Genomic DNA, 22488 nt, shown 5'->3' on the forward strand with positions numbered 1-22488 from the left:
CACTCTTTTGCGATAAAATCATGGCTTTAATCCGCTACCTGTTGCTCACAAGATAATAAATATTACAAGTGGAATAATCCATACTTGAATTGCTAATTTACAGTTAACAGCACAGTTTACTTTAAGAGCCAAGGATCGAGTCAAATCGATTTGCCATCAAATTTATCTCGATGTCTAAATATATGAAACACAGACACTAACATTCCCGAAATGGTACAAAACTTACACTGTATATTTATAAAAAAGCTCTACTCCTGGCTTTTTAGTTCATTCTCGATAAGCTTTAGCTTCTGGGTATTCTGTTCATTGATGATTGAAAGCTTCTCCAGCGACGATTTTAACAGCGACATTTGATTGTCCGATATGTAGTTTCTACCCCTCAATGATGTTTGCTGCGGTGAGCTCCCGACCAGGGAAGGTTGGCTGTACCTCTTCATCCTTGCGTTCAGAGCTTCAATGGCCGAGTGTAATGCGTCTAACTCGATATTTCCAAACCTATCTGCAATTGATTAACATAACAATTTTGTTAATATATGGGAATAATAGATCCACAAGACAATAGGTTAAATTTATGGAGACCCACTTAATTATAGGTCATTTAAAACAGACCCCTCAAACTTAAATAACTAGTATAAACCACTCCTAAACTTTTGCTTGTTTTGATTAGATTTATTTCGTCTACTGTTGGTTGAATGACGAGATCTCAAAATGGCTAATGGTTGAAAAGATATCCGCACATTTTTACCAAAGCCACATAGAATGTTTAAGGAGCTTCTGCATACCAAGCTGGGCCTTGAATTCACGCTCTGCTCTTGATAATGGTTTCTTGTTTCTTGCCGGCAATGTCTTGAAGCTCTCTAGACGCATTTCTAGAAGCTCATATACCTTAAAAGCACGATCAATTCTGTCGTTTATGCCTTGTTCTTTGGTTTCATATCTTGCAAGTGACTGCTTCACTGCATGCAAGCGTTTCTGTTGGGCGTCGATTACTGTTTTCAGATAGTCTGCGTGTTCTTTCAGCTCAATATAGACCTAAATAGCAGAGAGAGAGAGAGAGAGAGAGGATCAGCCACGAAAATATTCAACTGGCACTGATACACAATAACAAGCAAACAAAGCACGAAAGACTGATAATGACCAAGGCCTACAACTTTCTAACAGAATGATATTATCCAAAGAGATTGTATACAAGTACCCTTTAAGAAAATGCAAAAGGACTATCATGAGAAAAAGAAAGATCGAAAATGAAAACATTGATGTTCTGTTACCTTGTGAGCATACTCGACATAATTCTCATGGAAAAGCTTGATATAGTGATGAAGAGTCGATCGGCCTTCAATGGAGTCTGCTGTCAAAGATCGAAGACTTGCTGATGCAGGAAGTATGATCGTTTTTGGGCCCGCAAGAAGCTCTTTGCTTATAAATTCAGGAATAGTAGCAGCTTCTTCATCATTGGCAGATTTGCTATCAAATTCGTAATTAATGGGCATCGGTTCTTTCCAGCCCTTCATCTCGACAACAATGCATTCATAAGAAAGGGTGATTCCAACTATCTGCAAATGGCCATACGCATCGGCTATAGTAACAAAACCTGAAAGGAAAGGAGAGCAAGATTCTTCATTGCCCGTGGCAAGAATAGGATGTACAGATGGTGGTTTTGGATTGGTGCCTGCATCTGAGAACGGCAGGAAGTGCAGAGATACCATGTCGATTCCCCCACCATGAACACAGTAAAATCTCTCTCCAACAAGAGGATCAGGAAATAAGGATAGCATGCAACTAGGGTTTGCATTTGGAAGAGCCAAGTCTACAAGAGCTAGTCTTAGCAAAGGAGGTGATGGACCCAACCAAACTGAATCAACATTGTTACTAGAATTTGATCCCATTTCGAGTTGATTTTGAAGTTTTGAAGCAGAATTATCTTGAAAATTTGATTCACAGATCATAGCAAAACCCCTTAAATCCCCATGTCTATCAATATCTAGACGAGGGGGAAAACTCGTATTCCAATGAGGCTGGATTTCGTCAGCGAAGGCATCAATCTGGAGCTGCCCACTGCTCCAGGCAGTTACAATAATTGAATCTTTGCCTACAGAGTTGTAAAGAAAACCTACAGCTTTGCCTTCAATATTGTTATTTTCCTCACCATGAGAAACTTTACAGAGAGGTCCCTGCATTATCCACAAGATTGTTCACCATATAAGTTTGTTCACCATGTAACTGCTGAAGTATCTTTTGCAGTTAACCATTACAACATAAAACAATACAAGGCCAAAGAATGCGCCAAATCACTTAGAAGCTCATTAAACTAGACAATACAGTAATCCAACCTAAATCTGGCACATTGACCTAATTCATTCCCGAGATATCTGCTAATACACTCATTATGGATCCACAAAAAAGGAAAAAACTCGCGTAGATGAAGAAAGAGAGCAGGGTAATGCAGAAGACACATCAATTCTAGGTCTGAAATGCAAGAAGTATGCAGCCTTACTCTTATTACTGGAAGTCGAATCTGAGAATCAAACCAAAGCCACACAAAATAACATGTTTTTATGATAGTACATATATGAAGAGGAGTAAGATTCGAAGTGCTAGATGCCTAGAACCACTCACTACAAACAGATGGACAGAAAGGAAGGTCAGCACAACTCATGGAAATACATGTGTAAGTCCTATTATCACTTTTCTACTACACATGTACTGCATGGATGGAACAGTTATTCTACGAAACCATGTAATGCAGTTTCATTTCCAAATTCATATTAAAACATTTTACCTGTCTTACGGTAGTTATAAGAGTGGCTAATAAATACTGTCATCAACAGAGGACACATGATTAAAGAAGAATACATATAAATCTCCCAAATAAAACCAATGCATAACTCAAGTAACCAAAGTAAAAAAAGAAATTCGCATAATAAATCAGAATCATGCCTGAAATGAAAGAGATGCATCTACTGGGGCATAAGCATGAGCTCTTGCTAGTGAAACACTGCCAACTTCAGTTGATTGATCTGCTACATCAGGAAATGTTGCTTCTAGCCAAGAAATGGCCAAACGTGAGTTGCTAACGATTTTTGGGTTCAATGACGTCAACCCAAATGCAATAACATCTTCATATATCTCTTGAATATATCTTCTGTTAAAAAGGCTGCAAGAAAGTAGCCGATTATTGCTATTAATTAGGATATAAACAGGATGTGTTGGGTTTTCTCTATAATATAGAGCATCATTAACTTTCTGTTCTCAAAAAAATATAACAAAGGAAACAAGAATAGAAAAAAAAAAAAAAAAGCTTTGAAAACTGTAACAGTACCTTCCGAAAGGAACAACTGGACAGAGGACATATATCGAACCATCGCTGAATAAGATAAAAACCTGCAGATATAAAAAACAATTTAGTATAAAAAGATTAGCACAAATAAGAAAGAGCAGATCAACCCACATTCTGACCTTATGAAAGTGTGGATACTACACATAAAGGTGTCTTAAAAGTCTAAAGAATAACTGATGATAATGCTTGTCAACTATCAACTAACAAAATCCTGAACCGCTGGTCAGTCTTTCAAAGCCAGTAGAGTACTACTGCTCACTTTACTTTTTTTTCTTTCTTTGTGGTGTCGATGTCTAGCAACTAATAAAATTGTCAAAATTGGGTTGAAAGTCCGAAATTCTCATAAGTCAAATATATTAAGTTGAGAAAGACATGTCCTAGTACTCACAGAGAATCTGTCCCACAAATGATGGCCTCCGTATGAGAACGCCACCGGGCAGATAGATACAGCATTGTGGCAGCTTCCAGGTTTGATGGGCTGTAAATAATATTCCTGCTCTGGTCGCTCTAAATCAGAAGAGAGATCAAATAGCCTGCAAAAATTAGAAGTTTAAAAGCCTCTTATGATGAAGAATACATCTTTTTAATGAATACTGATGCAAAGAAAATGGTATTTTCTTTTTTCCTTGTAGTTGAACATTTTCTGAAGCATACCTGAAAACAGAATCTGATGTCAAAACTCCCAAATGACTATTACTGAAAGGGTGCCAGGATATCTGTAAAGCTTGTAATCCACTGTTTTCACCAGTTAAGATTTGAGAAGCGACTGACACCATCCTGCCAGACTATCCAATTTAATAAGTCTTTTAACAAGCCAAAGAAATCCCAAAAAATTTAGACAAGCTATCTGAAGGCCACAATAAGAGCAGAGAGATGATAGAAAAAGTAGACGGCATTGGAATTTGGAATAGTTATGAATCCCAAAGGATTTTGTAAGAGCACATATACATGCTGCAGTGTATAAATGTGAAATGTATGTAAAATTTTATATCATAGTCAACTACATCAAAATAGCCCAGATCACACAATTAAAATTAGCTTTATTAACAATGAAAATATGCAACAAGATTTGAGATATCAATGTCCTTATAAAAACCTGCAAGTAACTGTGTTGCCATTAACAGAGATCCTCTCATATATGTAGATGACTCTAAGGAAGTCGGAACCAGCAAGAATTAATGATGAGCCATCTGCATTTAGTGAAATATGAGAGACAATCGATGGGATTTGAGTATCTGGTATCAGCTTCTGCACATCAAAAGTAATGTTAATTAGGCTATCGGTCAAAAAAATAAAATAAAAACGATTGTTCGAAATCAGACAAGCAAACAGCTTACACATGTAACAGAAGTGGAAAGGTAGAGAGGATGCAAACATTGGTTTTTATACAAGCATGATTACCTTGTTCAATTTTTTGTCATTTTCAGAGTATAGTTAATTCTTGTATCTGCTTTGTATTGGCTTCTAAAATTTGCACAGTGCATGTAACATAGTTCTAAAATTTGCAATCAATAAGTGTCGAATGTACTAGGTAAAAAAAAACAATGAGCATTAACTTCCAAATTGAACCAATAAATAAATTGCACAGATACAAAGTGAACGAATACAATGATACGAACAGTTTGGGTTCACCAACAAATGCACCAAAACAACTAACATGTCTCACCCAGACATATTGAAGCATTTCTATAAGCTTAATCTAGATCGCACTTTTCGACCTAATTTACTCAAACAAGTTCAAAATGGATCAACCTGTACGTGTTTAATGTCAGATGAAGTTCTTAAACAATGGAGAAGTTAAAGTAGCAGAAACTTCATAAATCTAAAGGATTCGAGCAACTCAATCTCATTAAAACATCCAAAAAATAGAAGCGGAGAGAGACGATCGACCTCAGAAGGGATCGCGGCCTCGACGACGACACTAAAATCGGTAGAAGAAGCCGAGTCGGCATCGAGATCACGCAACCGAAGGGCGAGTCGGTGGACGCAGCGGGAGACAGAGTCCCACACGTAGAGCCGCGACAAGGCGGCGTCCCACGCAGCCGAGCTTCCGCCGCCGGAAGCGGCGGAGCCACGGCGGAGCTCCCCGGAATCGGAGGAGATAGGGCTTCTACTAGCGAAGACGGGGTGCTTCTGAAGCGGAACCCACTCGAGCGAGGGTTTCTTCTGGGGATCGGAGGGGAGAGAGAGCGGCGCCGGCGGCGCCGGTGTCGGCGCCGGCGAGCGGCGGATGCTGCCTCCGCCGTCGCTTCCATGCGGCGGCGGAGGAGACGAGGGCGGGGACGGCGCCTTCATGATCGCCATTGGTGGAGGGTGTGGAGCGGACGCGGGGTTTCGATTCGGCGGCGGAGTGAGGAGGTAATCTCACCGGGTGATGCGACTAACACTCTAGGGCGCTTTAAAAAGAGCACATTGCCGCCCCGGATAGTATAATCGGGTCGGATCCGGGATTTGGTAATCCAATACCCGCTAAACCTATATGACCTATACCGGGCATTTGGTGATTCTATAGTAAAATCGGGTCGGATCCGGGATTTGGTAATCCAATATCCTGTGTTTTTAATAAACAGTCGCAGCTTTCCAAATCACATGATGGGAGAGAATCCCTCCGCCCCAAATTACGGGACAGTTCCTGTATTTTTTTTTATTTGAATTTTTTTAAGACTTTGCTTGTTTTACCAAAATAAGGTTGTCACATGTGGCGAGTTTTGGCTGTACGTCCGATTTTATTTTTATTTGGATAAACAAAAATAACAACCTCATTTCACGCACAAAGTTTGAGCCATTTCTCACGGCTCTTAGGCCTCCAATCACTCTCCTTGTCTAATCTCCAACTTCGCGGGTTATCATTAAACGCTCGACTCGTAGATCAATATATTGAGTGACATTTAATTGCACCCAAATTTCGACGAAACAAACATATCCTTGATATTATCTTAGTATTGTATATATAATGCACTTTAATTCTCAATTATTATGAAAGAAAAGGTGTAATTTTTTCCATACCTGATCTAAAATGGCTGGTTATTTCAAGTAGGATTATAGTTAGTAATGCTATATATTAACTGATCTAGTTTTTATATTAATAATTAAATAATCTACTAAATTTTGACCACCTTTTCTTTTGATTGAGTCTAACCAAATTAAATAAATATGATTCGCTGGTGTAAAAAATACATATATTAATATCACCTTCCAGCTAGAAAAGTTAAGCCAATACTGCAACTTCTTGTTTGATATACATAAATAAATAGCTGCATTGTGCATACAACATGCACAGAGTATGCTCTCACAAAAATGACAAAAGGGAAAGTGACAAATTAAGCATCACTACAATTTTCACTAAAAGCTCTAAATAAATTATTAGAGTTAAAAGCACACGAAGCAATAATTCAAATGGATCCAAGTATTATTTATCCATCTTTCCATCAATATAGAAAAATTTTGTTTTTTTTTTAAATATTGAAAATATCTATTTTCATAATTTTTATTTTTTAGATAAAAAATTTGAAAAAGGAAAATACTAATAATTATAAAAATTTGAAAAAAATTATTTCCAAAAAAGTACTTTTTTAAGGAACCAAACTTACGAAAAGCACTTTTTCTAGGCCGAATCTATTTTCAGAAATTTTTTTGATAAATCAAATAATAGCAAAATATATTTTGAATAGTAAATTTTTGATTTCTTATGTCTTACATATTAAGCAGCTCTTTTTTCAACCAAAGTTTAGATGACTTTAGTTCACTCTCGGTCTCCAGACTCTCCACATATCTTTGCATGCAAGCAAAGGAGCTTGCTGGAGCCATCAATACATTTTTTATTTAAAATACCGTAATGCGTAGAAATAGTAACACAATCAATCACATTATTGATTGGGAGCAATTTTCTTTACTAATATGGGTAGTACAACACAGTGGCACACATCATTAAGCACCCCGTTTGGTTCGGAATTAAGAGGTAAAATAACCCTTTAATTTCGAAGTTATTTTCAAATACCCAATTTAGAGGGTGAGATTAGCTAATCTCACCCCATCCCACTATTTCAATCAAACAAAATATTATTTTATCCACTATTCTTCTTATCTCATTTACTCCAACCAAATACTATTTTATCTATACCTGAACTAAACTCAATTCTCAACTAAATATAAAATTATTCTAACTTTATCTTATTTTTGAATTTAATTTTATTCTTAAAATAATAAATTTTTACTTCATTTCGAACCAAACGGTGGCTAAGTAATCCCTTTACTCCAACTGTCCAACATAAAGGAAAAGCCGCCGACAGCAAATGATGACCGTAAATTTAAAAAGTAAGCCAAAAGGCCAAAAATAATAAAAAAAAAAAGAGAAAAGTCCTCCACGTAACGCTCTCGTATCACGCTTGTGAAACTGACAAGTGGACCCCGCTCAAATGTGGGCCCAACGTGTCAGAATTAAAAAGCACTCGTATTCGACGGGTACACCAAATCCTGCCTCAACAAATAAAGTAAAGTTATACAAAATTGCATCTAATGCAACCTATGCGATTGCCACGTCATGATGCGAGAAGCGCGTGGGGCCCGCGCCAACCGCTGGCGCCATTTCCCACACCACCCGTGAGGGTGGATCAGCTCTTTCAGCTATCACAGCAAACAGAATTTGCACGTGTCAAATTTTCGTTCGATGATTCTTGCTGTTGTTGTGTTGGTTCGAAGAACTAATACCGTCACAGAAGCAGAATTTTCACGTGTCAATTTTTCATACGATGATTCTTGCTGTTTCGTGTCGGTTCGAAGAACCGATCCTGGCGTGTACAGGATCTTACAGTGAATGAGGTCGCTAGGGCCGTCCGATCAAGTCGACCCCTTCGGGCCGAGCCGCATCACACGGTCGTATATCGACGGGGCGTAGCCACGGTGATCACCAAGTTGTGGTGGACTCACACAGCGAATATCGAATCGCTCTATCCACTACACTATATATAGAAGCTACCACACTCGCGCCGCAAACTCGATCGCTCTCACTCGCTCGTTTTGTCCTCCTCGTCTTCCTCCGATTGATTTTCTCGGGATTGATCGCGAAGAGAGGAATCAGATCTCTTCAATGGTGGTTCCGAGCACTATGAATGCTTCGTCGTGGCCTTCGGAGGAAGAGGTAACGATTCGAAGCCTCTATTCGTCTCCTGTTCGCAATACGCGCGCCATTCCTAATCGAACGCCCCAATCATTCGAAGAATCGGACGAGTTTTAGCAATTTATGGTTATTTTACAGTTCTTTACGTGAGATCATCGTCATATCGATTTTGTTGCCTCAGTTTTATGGTAGTTTGATTGATCTCTGATGCTCTTTTGAGAGATCGCTTCGTTAATTTTCGGTGTTTATATGCTTTATTTCTATGTTTTTAAGCTTGATGCGGTGAGGAAGAAGGTGGCGGAGATGAGTGGACGAAATGTAGGGGATGTGAGAGTTGTTGCATGCCCGTACAGGATCTGCCCTCTCGGAGCCCACATTGATCATCAGGTGTGTTTTCTTAGGAATCATTTTATATTTGGTGGCGCTTGAATAGTTCAATTCTGTGACGAATAGAATTGTTTTATTACTGGCCTTGCTTATTCTATGATTGTTTTATTACTGGCCTTGCTTATTCTGGAATGTGAATTTATTTTTAAGCCGTAATTGTACTGCATGTTAGCTTGTTGACCGCAAAGTAGAAAGAAAACCTCCCTTGTAAACCCTGCTGCGTATACAAATATACAATGCAGAGTATAGTGTGGTTATAAACTGATTAGGGTCTTTTATCTTTTTTTACTACAGTGGGTAATTATGCAATTGTAGCAGCAATAATATGTACCTCATTTGTTTCCTTGTCATTGGTACCTAATTGTTGATATTAGTTGCCATCACACGTACTAGCACAAGTTATATCGAATCATTTCTCTGATGTGTCCAATGCAGCTCAAGTTATACAGTTATTTAATCACATATCACTCTTTGGTAGCTTTTTTATGTCAGAGATTTTGCGTTCTTTAGTGCTTGTCACCGCCAAATTACATGTTGTCGATCTTTGAAAATCATTTGAATGTTCAATGGAGTTCTTTATGATTTTGGCTGTTACATGCTTTGTGCATTTGTTGGTGTGGTTCAATAGGTTAATAATTTCATGCTCTCAACATTTGCTTCCTTGGGTCATGCATGTTACTTTTCAAAAAGTATAATTATGCATATTTCTATCTTATGGTTGTTCTTAATTACATTATGATATAGGAGCCTTAAATTTTATGTACTATTTTTGATTGTTAGATTAATGCCTCATATTCTGATCAAAAGTCTGCAGACTTGTATTTTTAAGAACATGATATAGCTTTTCTCCTTATTTTGTATTCATTATTGGCAGGGTGGAATTGTTGCAGCTATGACTATTAATTACGGAGTTCTGTTGGGATTTGTCCCTTCTGATGAGACAGAGGTAGGAAGATGTTTGAATGATGTATTAACTTTGGCTTCCTTTTTTTTTAACAAAATCATTGTTAACTTAATATTATATACCGACTATTGGTTTGCTCTAGCAAGATTCCGTATTCTACTTCATCTAAAGAGGATTTTGGATCTGCATGGTAGAGTCAGTTTTTTATCCTACAAGGTTATTTAATAACTAGCATTTTTATGCTCAAAGTCACAATATGCATATTTGAATATCTGAAAATGGACGTACTTTTTTCATCCTTACATAAACTTAACATACTTTAAGCATGTGTATGGTTGTGAATTTTGTGTCTTTTGGTTTTTTTGCTAGCACAGTTGGTAGAGATATTCGCCTTCTATTGGGTACTTTGTTTTGACTTGTGTCGTGCTATAACAAAATAGCTCTTGAACTGTAGGGTTTCTTGTAATCCTAAAAATAAAATGGTGATTACATAACTGCCTAATATTGTCATGTAACTTAATCAAGTGCACAATCGCCATGGTATGGAGTGCGCACTGCTGAGCTATGAGCATGTTCATGACATGGCAGCACTATATATGTCGATTCAGTCATCATCGTTGAATGTGATAACTGATGTAGCATCTGACTTTAATTCGGTATAACAGTGTCTTTCTTACTATTTGGAAGGTTCCACGAATGAAAAAATAATCCAAAACCCTTAGCTACTAGCATGTTTTTTTTATCATATACAGTTCATGCGCTTCACTATAATTTTCTTCTTCTTCTTCATCATGTTTTTCATTTAACACAAATAGCCTGATTTGCAGGTTCTATTACAGTCTGGACAATTTGCAGGGGATGTGAAGTTCAGGTAAGAATCTCTTTTTCCATGTCATATGAGGTAAATTTTATTGCAGACAGATTAGGTGAGATAGGCAGATTTTTGTAGTCAATGAGTGGATGGATGCTAAAAGATGTTCAGCAGAGTAAAATAAGGGGATGAAATCATTGTTCAGGTCTTGATTCATGTAAAATCAGAATGACCATTATATATTGTAATTGATCTAATGCATGAAATAGATGTAACTTCTTTGTATTCTTGATTCGTTTCAGTTCTATAGAATGCTGAACATGAAAATTGAAGTAATTATTGTCTCGCATTGAGCAACACGATATTGTCTTATTTTACAGCACCTGTGAGTTGCAAGACCCAATCAAAAATCCTGAAAATATAAGCTGGGAGAGTTACGCTAGAGGTGCTCTTTATGCATTGCAAAATGGAGGATATGATATCAAAAAGGTCTACAAGATAATACAGTTTATACCTTTTTTTGGTGTCCTTGATCTTTATTTATTTATTTATTTATTTTCTTTTTTGTTCCTAAGATGCCTATCATGCAAATACACCTCTAGACTTAATGTAGTACCGGATAATCATTTTGTTGATGCTGTTCGTGACAAGTGTAGTTAATTTTTAAATGTTTGACTATATTAAACATGTAGTTGTTCTTTTGGCAATTTTAGTAGGAAGATTAGATATATTGATCATTTACTGGAAATAGTGTTTAAAACATGTGATTTTTAACTTTGGATATGATCTGGTAAGACTAGCACTCATGCTATGGTTCAAACTCTTATCTAGTTCTAATTGCTACTTATACAACATCACTAATATAATCAAACATTAATTTATTCTCTATGTTTTACCTGTGTGTATATTTATGGAGTATTTTTGGACCAACATGACTGTGCCTTGTTGGTAAACCACATAAGGAGACATTCAAATCAATGATATTAAACACCCAAGTGATTTCTTGACACTAATTACTGTGCCTTGCAAGTTGTGTCAATTTGGATTTTTTTTGATATTTATGTTTAATAAAGTTCCATAGTGGAAATAATGCAAAGAATTAGTCTGACTCTGGATCTTTCGGTTTTATCATTTTTTGAGTGTTTAGGGTATTATTGGCTTCATTTGTGGGGTGGAGGGACTTGATAGTTCAGGGCTTAGCTCGTCAGCAGCGGTAAATAAACATCTTATGAATTTATACTATCACTATGTTTTGTTTGTTCGTCCTTACATGTTATTTTTTGATAAATTTGTCTAAGTAATCTCTTTTCCTGGTGTATTGATAATTTTCATTGAGGGCATCTGTTACGACAAGCGTACAAGCATAAATGAAAATGACAAATACAAAATAGACAAACTAGAACACATAGATTTACGTGGAAAACCCTTTATAGGGAAAAACCACGGACGAGGGAGGAGAGAGTTTCACTATCGAACGAAAAAGGGAATGCAAAGTTCAGAGTACAATCAATCAATCTATCGCCTCTAGAGCAAAACGAAGAACGAAAATTCTTAACGGGTTTCGGATCCGATCCGTACCCACCACAGGCATTCATTTTTTCCTTCACAATTTATTTTCCAAATTAGTCGCATCATGAAATTGTCGACGAGTTGGAGTCCCAAAACTAAAGTCGATTACCAATTTTGAGGCACATCTAACAGCATCATCTAGTGTGACTGTAATACTTGCTGCCATGTGTGTTGTTGGCTTCTGTTTGAGTTAGAAAAATGACCTTCTGTTTTATTGATATTTCTATTTTGGTGAAAATACTTACCATGAATGCTGTTGTGGAACTTTTAAGTTATCCATGAAAAAATAGAAACCTACATATATTTTGATTTTTGAAACTTTTAACTTCATTAGGAATAACTTGAGTAATTAGAATCAACCTAAGCCAATCTCTTTTTAAACAAAAGCAACATATTGTCAATTGAAAAGCAATTTGTATGGGATTGGCCAAATCCATTTAGTACTTCTATTCGTTTGATTTGACTTTTGACCGTATTTCTCGTCAACAGGTTGGAATAGCCTATCTATTGGCTCTGGAAAATGCAAATAATTTGACCATAAGTCCCTTGGATAATATCAATTTGGACAAGTAAGTTCCTTTAATGCTGTTGCACGTGGATGTGTTTGTGTGGTATTACAGAATGAAGTGGGGTTGCAACATGTATCTTCTTTTTTTTTTTTCAAAAATCTTTACTGTTTACTCTAATATTGTTGCTCTGGTTTAGTAACATATGTATGCAGTTTTCTGCTTTATAGAAATATATACATCTATGGTTACTCTAATATTGTTGCTCTGGTTATTTTTTGTTGCTCGTTTTTTGCGCTTTCCCCCTTCGGAGGCCCTGGCTGCTTCTATTTTGTAAGCCTAGTTCATTTTCCGAATGAATGAAGCGGGTAGCTCACTACCTATTTCTCAAAAAAGAAATACATACATCTATGGCCTTGCCAACTTTGATTATTTCAGGATGATCGAAAATAAGTACTTGGGCCTTGGAAATGGTATTCTGGATCCATCAGCTATTTTGCTCTCACGGTCTGGTTATCTTACTTTTATGGACTGCAAGGTAATAATTTAAGTGCTCAAAATACATGCTCTAATATTTCATTCTCTACTTATTTCTTTATACTATATTTCATTTCTCTTCTCGATCGTAAGTATATTTTTTTCTTCCCCCCTATTAGTTGCTTTTCTGTTTCTGTTGTTGCTAATTGATTAGATTAACATACGACTCGTATTTTTGTTTTGTGTGAATAGACTATAACGCCCTCCTATGTTTACTTCTCGGAGTTGAATAAAAGTCGGCAACCCGAGGGAGGACAACTAGCTTTCAAAATTTTGTTGGCATTTTCGGGGCTTCAGCACAATCTACCCAAGAAGCGGGGTTATAACACTCGAGTTTCTGAGTGTAAAGAGGCTGCCTGTGCTCTTTTATTGTAAGTTTTCTTAAACTAACAAGAATAACATTATTCTAAGGATAGGTTTTCATCTACATTTCTGTAATTCAATTTTATGTTTAGCTGATCGAATGAGTTGTCATTTGTTGCGTAGACGAAAGGATTATGCAGTCTTACACTCGATTACATGTGCAAGCTCAAATAATACATAAATTATCAGTTGCACAGAGCCTACCACATAACCCATGCATGAAGCCACTTGAAAATGCAAAGAAACCATTTGGATGTTTAAGAAAAGAATAGGATCTTTTGCCTGCAAATATGCACAATTATGCAAATATTTTTGCAGAGTCACTATTTGTGTGTTTATACCTGAAAAACCTTGCTTATTTGCAACGTGAGGTAACCCTCTTCGGTACACATGCAAATAAACAAGGCTTTTCAAAGTATGGACACGAATACTAACTTTGTAGGGGTATTTCAAAAGTTATGCATATTTGAAGGACTAAGTATGCAAAAGAACGAAGAAATAAAAATAAGAGGGATACTGAATGTGCACTTGCTGGATGTTGATTGGTACCTGATTTTTTCTCCAAATAATTAGTTTTTTTTCCTTGCTGGAACTTAAAAAGTTCGCTCAGTTATCTGCACTGAAATTGCTCTAGCTATTAATCTGAAGTATGAGCAATTTACTTATGTACTAGGAGAGATTCTTATATTAACACATTATTATGCTGGTTATTTACTTTTGCCGTACAAGATATTAAGTATCACAACATTTCACCTTATATACTCAATAGGTCAATTTGGTTACTCATTCTATGATGAGCAAAAGTTTGGTTATCGCTGATTCTGATGGAAATATTTTAGTATATTTCTTTTTATAAAATGCAGGGTCTGCAGGGGTCATTGTTTGTCTCTGGATGTTCTAACAATTTCTCTTTTCCTTTCTTTTTTTTCCCCCTTTTTTCCTTTTTGGCTTCAATCTTTCGAATTAGCAGTGCTTCGGGCAATGCAAATATGGAACCTCTACTTTGTAATGGTATGTGGGAGACATTTCTATGCCATATTAATTTAATTCTTACTAGTCTTGCATTTTGCATAGAAAGCTTGACAAGTTTTTCTTAATTATTTTAACAGTTGATCCAAGTTCATTTGAGGCTTATAAGGTACTCTCATCTTATTCTACTTGGGATATTTGTTTAGTGCGAACTAAATGCTTGAATGAAGTATTGAATGGCTGGAAATTTTTGAATCCAGCTCTTATTTTTTATTGACTAATCCTCTTGCAGGGTACATTAGATGTAAACCTGGCTAAAAGAGCAGAGCACTACTTCTCTGAATCTAAGCGAGTTGCAAAAGGTATTTAATCACATCATCATTGTTATCTCAATACAATATATTCATAGGCTCAAATGCAGATTACTAGTTGTTTAACATGAGCGCCTTTCTCAAGTCAATATTTTAGTAGTAAATCATCTAGTAGTGCTAGATACATCTACCCTACCTTCTTCTTTGATGCTTATGCTGTGGCTTAGTTTTATGACTATTTACCTTTTTGCTGAAACCTATGTGTCTTTTAATGATGTTTATATCTATGCTGCTATTTTTTTGTAATCAGGACGTGATGCATGGGCTCGTGGAAATCTGGAAGATTTTGGACAGCTGATCTCAGCTTCCGGCCGTAGTTCCATAGATAACTATGAATGTGGTAAGCATATTCTTGCTGGCATGAGAAGAGATAATCTAGTCATAAACTTTAAAAACAAATTGACTGCTAAATAGCTGAGTAGGCGAGGGCAATTCGATTTTTTTTCTTCGGACTTTTCAAAATGTGAAACAATAAAATGCAAACATTAAGTCAAACTTACAGTAAAGACAGGTAGTAAATCAAATTTCTTCAGAAGTTTAGGTATCCAAATTTAAAAAAAGTTATTAGTTCACGTGACCTGTGTCCAGTGTGTCTGGTTTTATGCCTTTTTTTTCCCTTGTGGCATGACATGCAGGGAGTAAGGAGATGATACAGCTCTATGAAATTCTCTTAAAGGCTCCGGGGGTCTTCGGTGCTCGATTCAGCGGTGCTGGATTCAGGGGATGTTGTCTTGCTATAGTTAATCCCAATCGAGCTGAGGAAGCCGCTGCTTATGTCAAGGAGGAATACAAGAAGGTTCAACCGGATTTGGTATCCCAAATCCCATGCGACAAGTGCGTATTGATTTGCGAACCCGGAGACTCTGCTCTAATAATATCGGCTGATCTTATGTGAAATGGTAATATCCTCTCCTTCCAACCCCCTCTTCGTATTTGTTTTTTGGGGCTCCTTTGTAGTGCAGTTCTGTGGTGACTGTAAAAAGATAAGAGAGCCTTTCTCGGCGTGCATTGATGTTAGATTCATTCTTTTCATTCTTCGGACTATTCTTTGTGTATAGCATGTATGACCTTTATCTGTCCACTTACATTTGCATATATGCAGTAATAATATGTTAGTACGGCATTTATGACCAATGCTATTTGAATTTGATTTGTCTCAATGATTCATTTGAATTTTATTTGTTTGAGTGATTCTGCGGTGATTAAAGTAAGAAAAAGAGGACTTCCTTTCTGAGTACTTTTTTTTTTTTCGTTTGAATTATTCATTTTATTTTCATATTACGTGCGTTGCTGGACATGCATAAGCTATTCAATTTACTTATTTTTGTTTGAAGAAAACATAGTGCTTTTTAAAAAGAGAGTATGAAATGTATATTAAGTTAGTATGGCAGGTACGACGTACCTTGTTTAAAGTGCTTTATTTTATATTTTCTGATCTCTATAGTTCTCGAAGATTTTCAAATTTGTCAGTCATTTCATTCTTCAGATTACCCGTGTCCGTATAACACACACAACCTGTAAATGAAGGGCTCTTCTTTATCTCTCTCAAAATGCAAGAAATTATAGTCATAGTGCAGTTTCACAAAAATTAATATACTTGAAATGTCCAAAAACAGATTAATACAGCTAAAACTGCGTTCCATGAAGCACCATGCCAAGTAAAAAAAAAAAAAAAAACATTGTGGCCCTTTGACAGAAAAGGGCAAGATACTTTAGTTTGTCCACAGTAAATTAACAACTCACGAAGAATCCTGAGCGCCTCCTGTAGAATCTCTCCTCATCGACAACTGAGAAGTCAATTTATTGATCGGCGGAGAGCTTTGTGCAAATACGTAGAGACAGAACGAGCATAGCCCTGTTTAATATACCAAGTAAGTAGTGCGGACAAGGCATATTTCATTTTGTCAAGTATCCAGTGTAAAAAAACGAACCAAAAGGAGTTCAATTTAAAAAACAGATGCAAGTTAATCGTGCATGTTGAACAGACAAAACACTTGTATTGATTGATGGCACTAGAGTAGCTTGATGGTCGGTCGGTCACGCTGGAGCCTCTACAGAAGTATTGTTCTAAAAGAGCTGTTCAAAGTAGTATCAACAGCCTTTTAAATAAAATTCTCCTAACAGCCACCTCCCACAGCAAAAGCACAAGTCGGATCTCCTGCTTTTGGAAAGCTCATTCAGCCACTTGCCACAGCAAAAGCCAAATGCCTGGCTTCCCTGAAGCTTCAGCTTCTCAAATTAGAGAAGCTCCAGGCCAAAAAGGCACTACGAAATGAAACTGGGAAGTGGGAGCAGTGGGAGAGCAAGAATAGACAGCTGACAGTAGATAGAATGAGATTTTACCATTTTCAGTACTCAAACACCATTTCTAGCATAACACTACAATAAACCTTCGTAGGCAAGAGAATTGATAACCAGAGACTTTACCAGCATAAGCAATTGTAGCACCTGAAGCTACCCTTCCCAAAGCCGAGAGTGTGTATAGAATAACAACAACCTGTGAGATTGATCGCAACCTTTTAGACTGCACCCAATGCAAACGCTTTTAACAGGAGCAGGAAAAAAGAAGAGCACTATAGCTTTTTGTCAATTTGTTGCATCATTTTGAGAAAAAAGGTATTGTCTATGCATGGGTAACAAAAATTTTTTTTGTCAACTATCTACAACTGGCGGTGTGGCAGTCTCAGCATGGTTCTCTTTGGTTGTGGTGAATCTAGAAAGAGACTCCTATCTGTTCTTTTGGCGGCGATAATCAAAGTTGAGAAAAATATTCGAAATAACAACATGACACAATATCAAAAAAAAAAAAAAAAGATCCTCAATTTTCCAGCGTGAAGAAATTGAAATTAGCAGCAAGAATTTGTATGAATGGCAAGAGCAAATTTCACAAAGAGCTGAAAGGATAAAAAGTGCACCCTAGTACGGAAAAAGACTGAAAGAATAAGAAGATTAAAGTTCAGCTATGCGTCCAACTCCCAAGATTATACAGAGATAAAGAGAGATTCAGTATATTTTCCTCTAAAATCTTATTCTGAATGATAAAGTAAAACCATAGTAGGAGAGTTACCTTAAAGAACAGCCTCTTGTCATGTCCAGTTGCAGCAACCCTTAAAACAGACTCCGCTGCTCCTATTGTATTAGCCAAGCACGCGGCAATGCTGTTTGCCGTGTCCTGGGATATCTGCCATTCAAGAGGATCCACCGGTACTCTACACAAAAATCCCAAGCAATTTATGTGTGACTCACACATAGACAATCTTAAGCAAACCAAAAATCCATCAAAGAACATCTATTCAAACATAACCGAAAGACCAACAGGTACAATCGTGATAAATATGAAATGATGCAAAAATGAACAATATGACTAGACAAATAAAAATACAAGGGTTTCTAATCTATGTTAGTGACATGACCAAGTTAGAAGTTAGATACTTCTGATGAAATGCATTAAACTGATAAAATCTAGAGACATTTGGTTCTGACCAATCATATGAATGCAACAAGTTAGAATAAGCACTTCTTCTAAAGGTGTCTCCAAATATGGAATCATGCACTGCTGACAACTGACATGAATAAATTGCATTTTCTCTAATATGTTCTAAATGCTTTTGGTTTGAGAAACATTCAAATTAGAGAAGTGGTTTGGATTGACATTTAGTTTTCAAAAAACAGACCCAAACCAATGCTATATGATTTTGTCTGAACAATGAAATTTAATTCTATTCACTACATGACATAAATGTTTTTTTTTTTTTTTTTTAGGTAAACACAATATAAAGGCTTGTGTAGAAAAAATAATTGCGACAAGCTTGTGTAGAAACTTTAACCATAATCACCAGCTTACTGAAACACTTCATCAAATGACTAAAGATGAAGGTGATGAGAATAGTGAGGGGAATAAGAAATTAAGAGGTTGCTTCGGTCTACAATGAAAGTATATATAAGAGGAATAGGATAACAGATCCAATCCACCAAAGGGAGAGAGATTCATAATAGATAGAGAGGTGGAGCTTGATTCTTAGCAAAATTGATGTGTCTTTTATAGAATAAGTTCATCATCTTATTCCCAGGTTCTGTAGCTAATAATATCTTCAGTTACAACTTACAACATAAGGATTGATTACTAATACACTTGTTTCTAGTTTGTATCAAGGAAATTAGCCCTAAACTGCAATCAACAATCTCTTTTCTCATTTCCAAATTCCCCAGAAACGATCGAAAATTGCAACCTTTAGCCTTAGTATCCTTCAAAATCCTACATCACTTCACCAAATCACACCCAAAAAACTCTTAATTCTAAGAATTTACCACTAAATTCTCGTAATTCTAAGAACTAATCATCAAATCGCACACTCAAGTCCCTCAATTCCACGAATTTACCGCTAAAGCCTCTCCGTTCGCTCACATCTCGCATTCCACACCATTCTAAACCGAACAACAAACGAAGAAGTAAGAAGAAGACGATTGCGATGAGATTAGGGTTGTTTGGATCGTACGAGATGTTCATCTGGCGGAAGAGCATGCCGAGGATGGCGAGGGAGCAGAGGAGGACGATGACGACGTCAGAGGCGAGGGAGAGGAGGCTCGAGTCCCTGTACGCGCAGTGGTAGTACACCAGGCTCCCGCACACCAGCACCACCGCAGGCCGCCCCACCTCCGCCGCCGCCGCCGCCGGCGGCGTCGACGACGACCCCCTCTGCCCCTCCACCGCCGCCGCCGCCGCCGCCCCCTCCGCCATCTCCGATCCCTCTCTCTCTCTCTCCCTCTCTCTCGATCGTACAAACCCTAAACACTCTGTAGCGGAGCTTCTTCGGCTTTCCGCTGGACCCGAGCTCGCCGGGGGGAAAAGTTACACTTCCAGTCCCCGAACTATTAGTTATATTTCACTTTGGTCCTCCCCCGTATGAGGTCGTTTTTACATACTTTTTTTTCTCTATTATTTTCATATTTTAGTTAGAGAAAATATTAGTGTCCACGTCAAAGGCATATATACGTTAAATGGAACAGTGCCCTTGACTACAATACTTCTAACGATGGTGTTATAATATTTTTTTAACGAAAAAAAAATATTTTATTAAAAATATAAGATTCACTTATAAAAATAAGTTGAACAATAATTATTTATATAGATAACGACTAAGGTAAAATATATTAAAAAGTTTAAAATAATGATGCCAAACTTAAAATTTAGAAAGCCAAAAAATAATATTGACTAAGTTTTTGGTATAAATATTTTATCATATAATCAAATTAGATGTAATTTAGTAAAATCTTTATATCCATATCTATTCCATATTTTTACACTGATTTAAAACAGAAATAAAATGTAACACTGGGCAAAATTTTCCCGCAGATCAGAGATCATTGGCACACGTGTCAAACTTCAGGGGGTTTTTCATAATTTGGAATACATTGAATGACGTGGTGGACCAGGTTCGAGCATATGGTGGGTTTTTCTCTCCGCCATTCTCTCCCTCTTCGATCGTCCACTCCATCCCCATGAACTCGCCCTAGGATTAGGGTTTCATCTCCTCCTCCTCCTCCTCCTCCTCCTCCTCAACACTATCACTCTTCGAGGGCTCCTCGCATCGGATACCCATGGCTAGGACAGGGATCGAACGCCTCGTGTCCCTCTCCTTCTCCATTTAATCCATTTTCCGCTTCCTTTTGGATTAGGAATTAACTCTACTAATTGTTCCATCTTTTTTTTTTTTCTCATTATTTTGTGATTAGTTCGATTCTTAGTTCTTCAGATTCAATTAGGTAATAGATTCCCCTCATCGTTTATATCCTTATGATGATCCATTTCGAATTTAGTGTTTGTTAGAGAAGTGGATTGAATCCGTTGTGGCAAATGATCGCAAATGATTTGATTTGTAGTATATTTATGGGAAGGTATGTTTCTTATTAGTTTGATATTACGGGAAGTTAGTAGTTGGTATAGTGATTAGTGCTTTATTAGGTCATTATTAGGTTTAACTAGGAAACTTGTTGAGCATGGGATTGTTTCCCGTTTGATTGGCGGTGACTAGCAATTGATTTTGTGGTTATTTTCTTAGAGTGTAGAGGAATTATTTTTCCGATTGTAATTGATTTTTATTTTCTGAAACGTCATGTTTGAACTGCAAAAAATTGAAGCCAACTATGATCTTATGCATGCTGATACTGGTCAGAAGGACTATTTAGATGTTACCTAAAGGACCGATTGGATAAGGAAACTGCCGAGGAATAATTTTAATCATTATCAAGTTTGTGTGCATGTGTAGAGGTATTCAGGCGCGTATGCTTGTGTAGTTTTGCAACTTAACCTCCTCATTAACTTGTTTGACGAGCGTTTCTGATGTGTTCTCTTTCAATTGTTTTCGGGGACAATCTTTTGATTAAGAATCAGGCTATTAAATAGGTTTATAGCATATCTTTTTATGAAATCTCAATACAACATTGACTTTGGTTTTTCTTTTTTCTTTTAATACTTATCACTACTCGAGGTAGCTCCTCAGGTTGGTTCTTTAATATTATTTTACTTAGTCTTTTCCTCCAAGTATAATTATTTGCCTTGGCTTCAGAAGAGAACCTGAGTCAGCGTTTTTGTTTTGATCTATTTAAACACATCACTAAGAGCCAATGGACTCATAAACAGAGTTACTTCATTAGCAGTTGCTATACCTTTCTCTCCTTATTACAGAATGATCTAGTTACATGGAATTCCTCCTTGAGTAATTTCACTTCTTATGCTTACAATCTTTCCTCTTCAGCATGCTAGATATCTCTATTTTTCAGAACTAATAATACTTGTAGTGAGATGTAAGGGTTGTCAAATTATATAGATTGTATTCTCTCATGGTTACTGGAGATGTCCCACCATGACATACCGGTTGTTCTTTGTCTTCCTATTTGCTAGTTTGGCACTAATGGATATATCTTAAGAAATTAGAGTTAGAAATAAAAAGATAAACAAGACACCTCTAAGATGTGGAACTCGTAGTTTAGTTTAGTGTTGGAATCACTAAAGGAAGGGATAGGTAGAAATGTTTGATGAATAAAGAGTTACAAGAGAAATGTATGTAGCATATGTAATTCGTGACAAAGTAGCAGTAGAACAATTCAATTAAGCAACTTTTAGTGCAATAGTATTGTAGTATAAAACCTTAAACAACTAAGCATGTCCAAAATAGAATGAACAAAGATGCAACACAAACATCGATAGTGATTTATCTTATCATCAACATATCCTGAATCAGAGGAGGCCAAACCCGTAATGCCAACATGGCTTGACTGGGTGCACCTATCGAATAAAGTTGTTTTTAGTTCATTCTAATATCCCCTCATTTCTGTATTTCAAGTAGCTTTATTTCTGTGCCTTTGTATAATCTTCTGTTTTTTTTGTGGGACTGCAGAATTCTTAAATTTATTGGCTTTTGATGTATTTCCTTTCATCAAACCATATTTTCCAAGATTGGTTATAGATACTGTAATATGCTTATGTTCCTGTGTTAGCATGTGCTTCTTCTCTGTTTAATGACATCGGTGTCTGCATTTTTTAGCAATTCTTTTGGGCTTCTCATGCCGCTTATATCATATACTAGCATTACAGCTTCTAGATTCCTCAGTTCATATT

General features: G+C 36.8%; 3 protein-coding genes across 3 annotated transcripts; 1 reads left to right on the plus strand and 2 right to left on the minus strand.

Annotated features, from left to right (window-relative positions):
* Window positions 61–5701, minus strand: LOC109720640 (nuclear pore complex protein NUP88). The gene is made up of 9 exons (XM_020247880.1): window positions 5228–5701; window positions 4434–4585; window positions 3992–4114; window positions 3726–3870; window positions 3320–3381; window positions 2938–3154; window positions 1269–2171; window positions 783–1032; window positions 61–499 (listed from the first exon to the last, which is right to left on the minus strand). Exons 1-9 carry the CDS (start codon window positions 5639–5641, stop codon window positions 249–251), a joined length of 2517 nt encoding a protein of 838 aa, XP_020103469.1. The 5' UTR covers window positions 5642–5701; the 3' UTR covers window positions 61–248.
* On the plus strand, window positions 8309–16043 carry LOC109720483 (galacturonokinase). The gene is made up of 14 exons (XM_020247634.1): window positions 8309–8474; window positions 8727–8840; window positions 9715–9786; window positions 10572–10615; window positions 10936–11044; window positions 11703–11768; window positions 12614–12693; window positions 13069–13168; window positions 13360–13538; window positions 14501–14541; window positions 14640–14668; window positions 14792–14861; window positions 15121–15210; window positions 15506–16043. Exons 1-14 carry the CDS (start codon window positions 8424–8426, stop codon window positions 15763–15765), a joined length of 1305 nt encoding a protein of 434 aa, XP_020103223.1. The 5' UTR covers window positions 8309–8423; the 3' UTR covers window positions 15766–16043.
* On the minus strand, window positions 16389–19776 carry LOC109720484 (reticulon-like protein B23). The gene is made up of 4 exons (XM_020247635.1): window positions 19367–19776; window positions 17938–18079; window positions 17298–17367; window positions 16389–16725 (listed from the first exon to the last, which is right to left on the minus strand). Exons 1-4 carry the CDS (start codon window positions 19606–19608, stop codon window positions 16610–16612), a joined length of 570 nt encoding a protein of 189 aa, XP_020103224.1. The 5' UTR covers window positions 19609–19776; the 3' UTR covers window positions 16389–16609.

Source organism: Ananas comosus, linkage group 14 (genome assembly GCF_001540865.1).
Source record: "Ananas comosus cultivar F153 linkage group 14, ASM154086v1, whole genome shotgun sequence".
NCBI classification, from domain to species: domain Eukaryota; kingdom Viridiplantae; phylum Streptophyta; class Magnoliopsida; order Poales; family Bromeliaceae; genus Ananas; species Ananas comosus.

What these genes read in the sequence shown, in the direction of transcription:
- LOC109720640 (XM_020247880.1), bottom strand. Translation starts at nt 5,641, where the DNA reads ATGGCGATCATGAAGGCGCCGTCCCCGCCCTCGTCTCCTCCGCCGCCG. An exon ending in AGGCCGCGATCCCTTCTGAG is followed by an intron (nt 4,586 to 5,227) that starts GTCGATCGTCTC and finishes TTTGATGTGCAG; the next exon opens with AAGCTGATACCAGATACTCA. An exon ending in ATGCATCTCTTTCATTTCAG is followed by an intron (nt 2,172 to 2,937) that starts GCATGATTCTGA and finishes TGGATAATGCAG; the next exon opens with GGACCTCTCTGTAAAGTTTC.
- LOC109720484 (XM_020247635.1), bottom strand. Translation starts at nt 19,608, where the DNA reads ATGGCGGAGGGGGCGGCGGCGGCGGCGGCGGTGGAGGGGCAGAGGGGG. An exon ending in ACAAGAGGCTGTTCTTTAAG is followed by an intron (nt 17,368 to 17,937) that starts GTAACTCTCCTA and finishes TCAATCTCACAG; the next exon opens with GTTGTTGTTATTCTATACAC. An exon ending in TGCTACAATTGCTTATGCTG is followed by an intron (nt 16,726 to 17,297) that starts GTAAAGTCTCTG and finishes TATATTAAACAG; the next exon opens with GGCTATGCTCGTTCTGTCTC.
- LOC109720483 (XM_020247634.1), top strand. Translation starts at nt 8,424, where the DNA reads ATGGTGGTTCCGAGCACTATGAATGCTTCGTCGTGGCCTTCGGAGGAA. An exon ending in GATAATATCAATTTGGACAA is followed by an intron (nt 12,694 to 13,068) that starts GTAAGTTCCTTT and finishes TGATTATTTCAG; the next exon opens with GATGATCGAAAATAAGTACT. An exon ending in GCTGCCTGTGCTCTTTTATT is followed by an intron (nt 13,539 to 14,500) that starts GTAAGTTTTCTT and finishes TCGAATTAGCAG; the next exon opens with TGCTTCGGGCAATGCAAATA.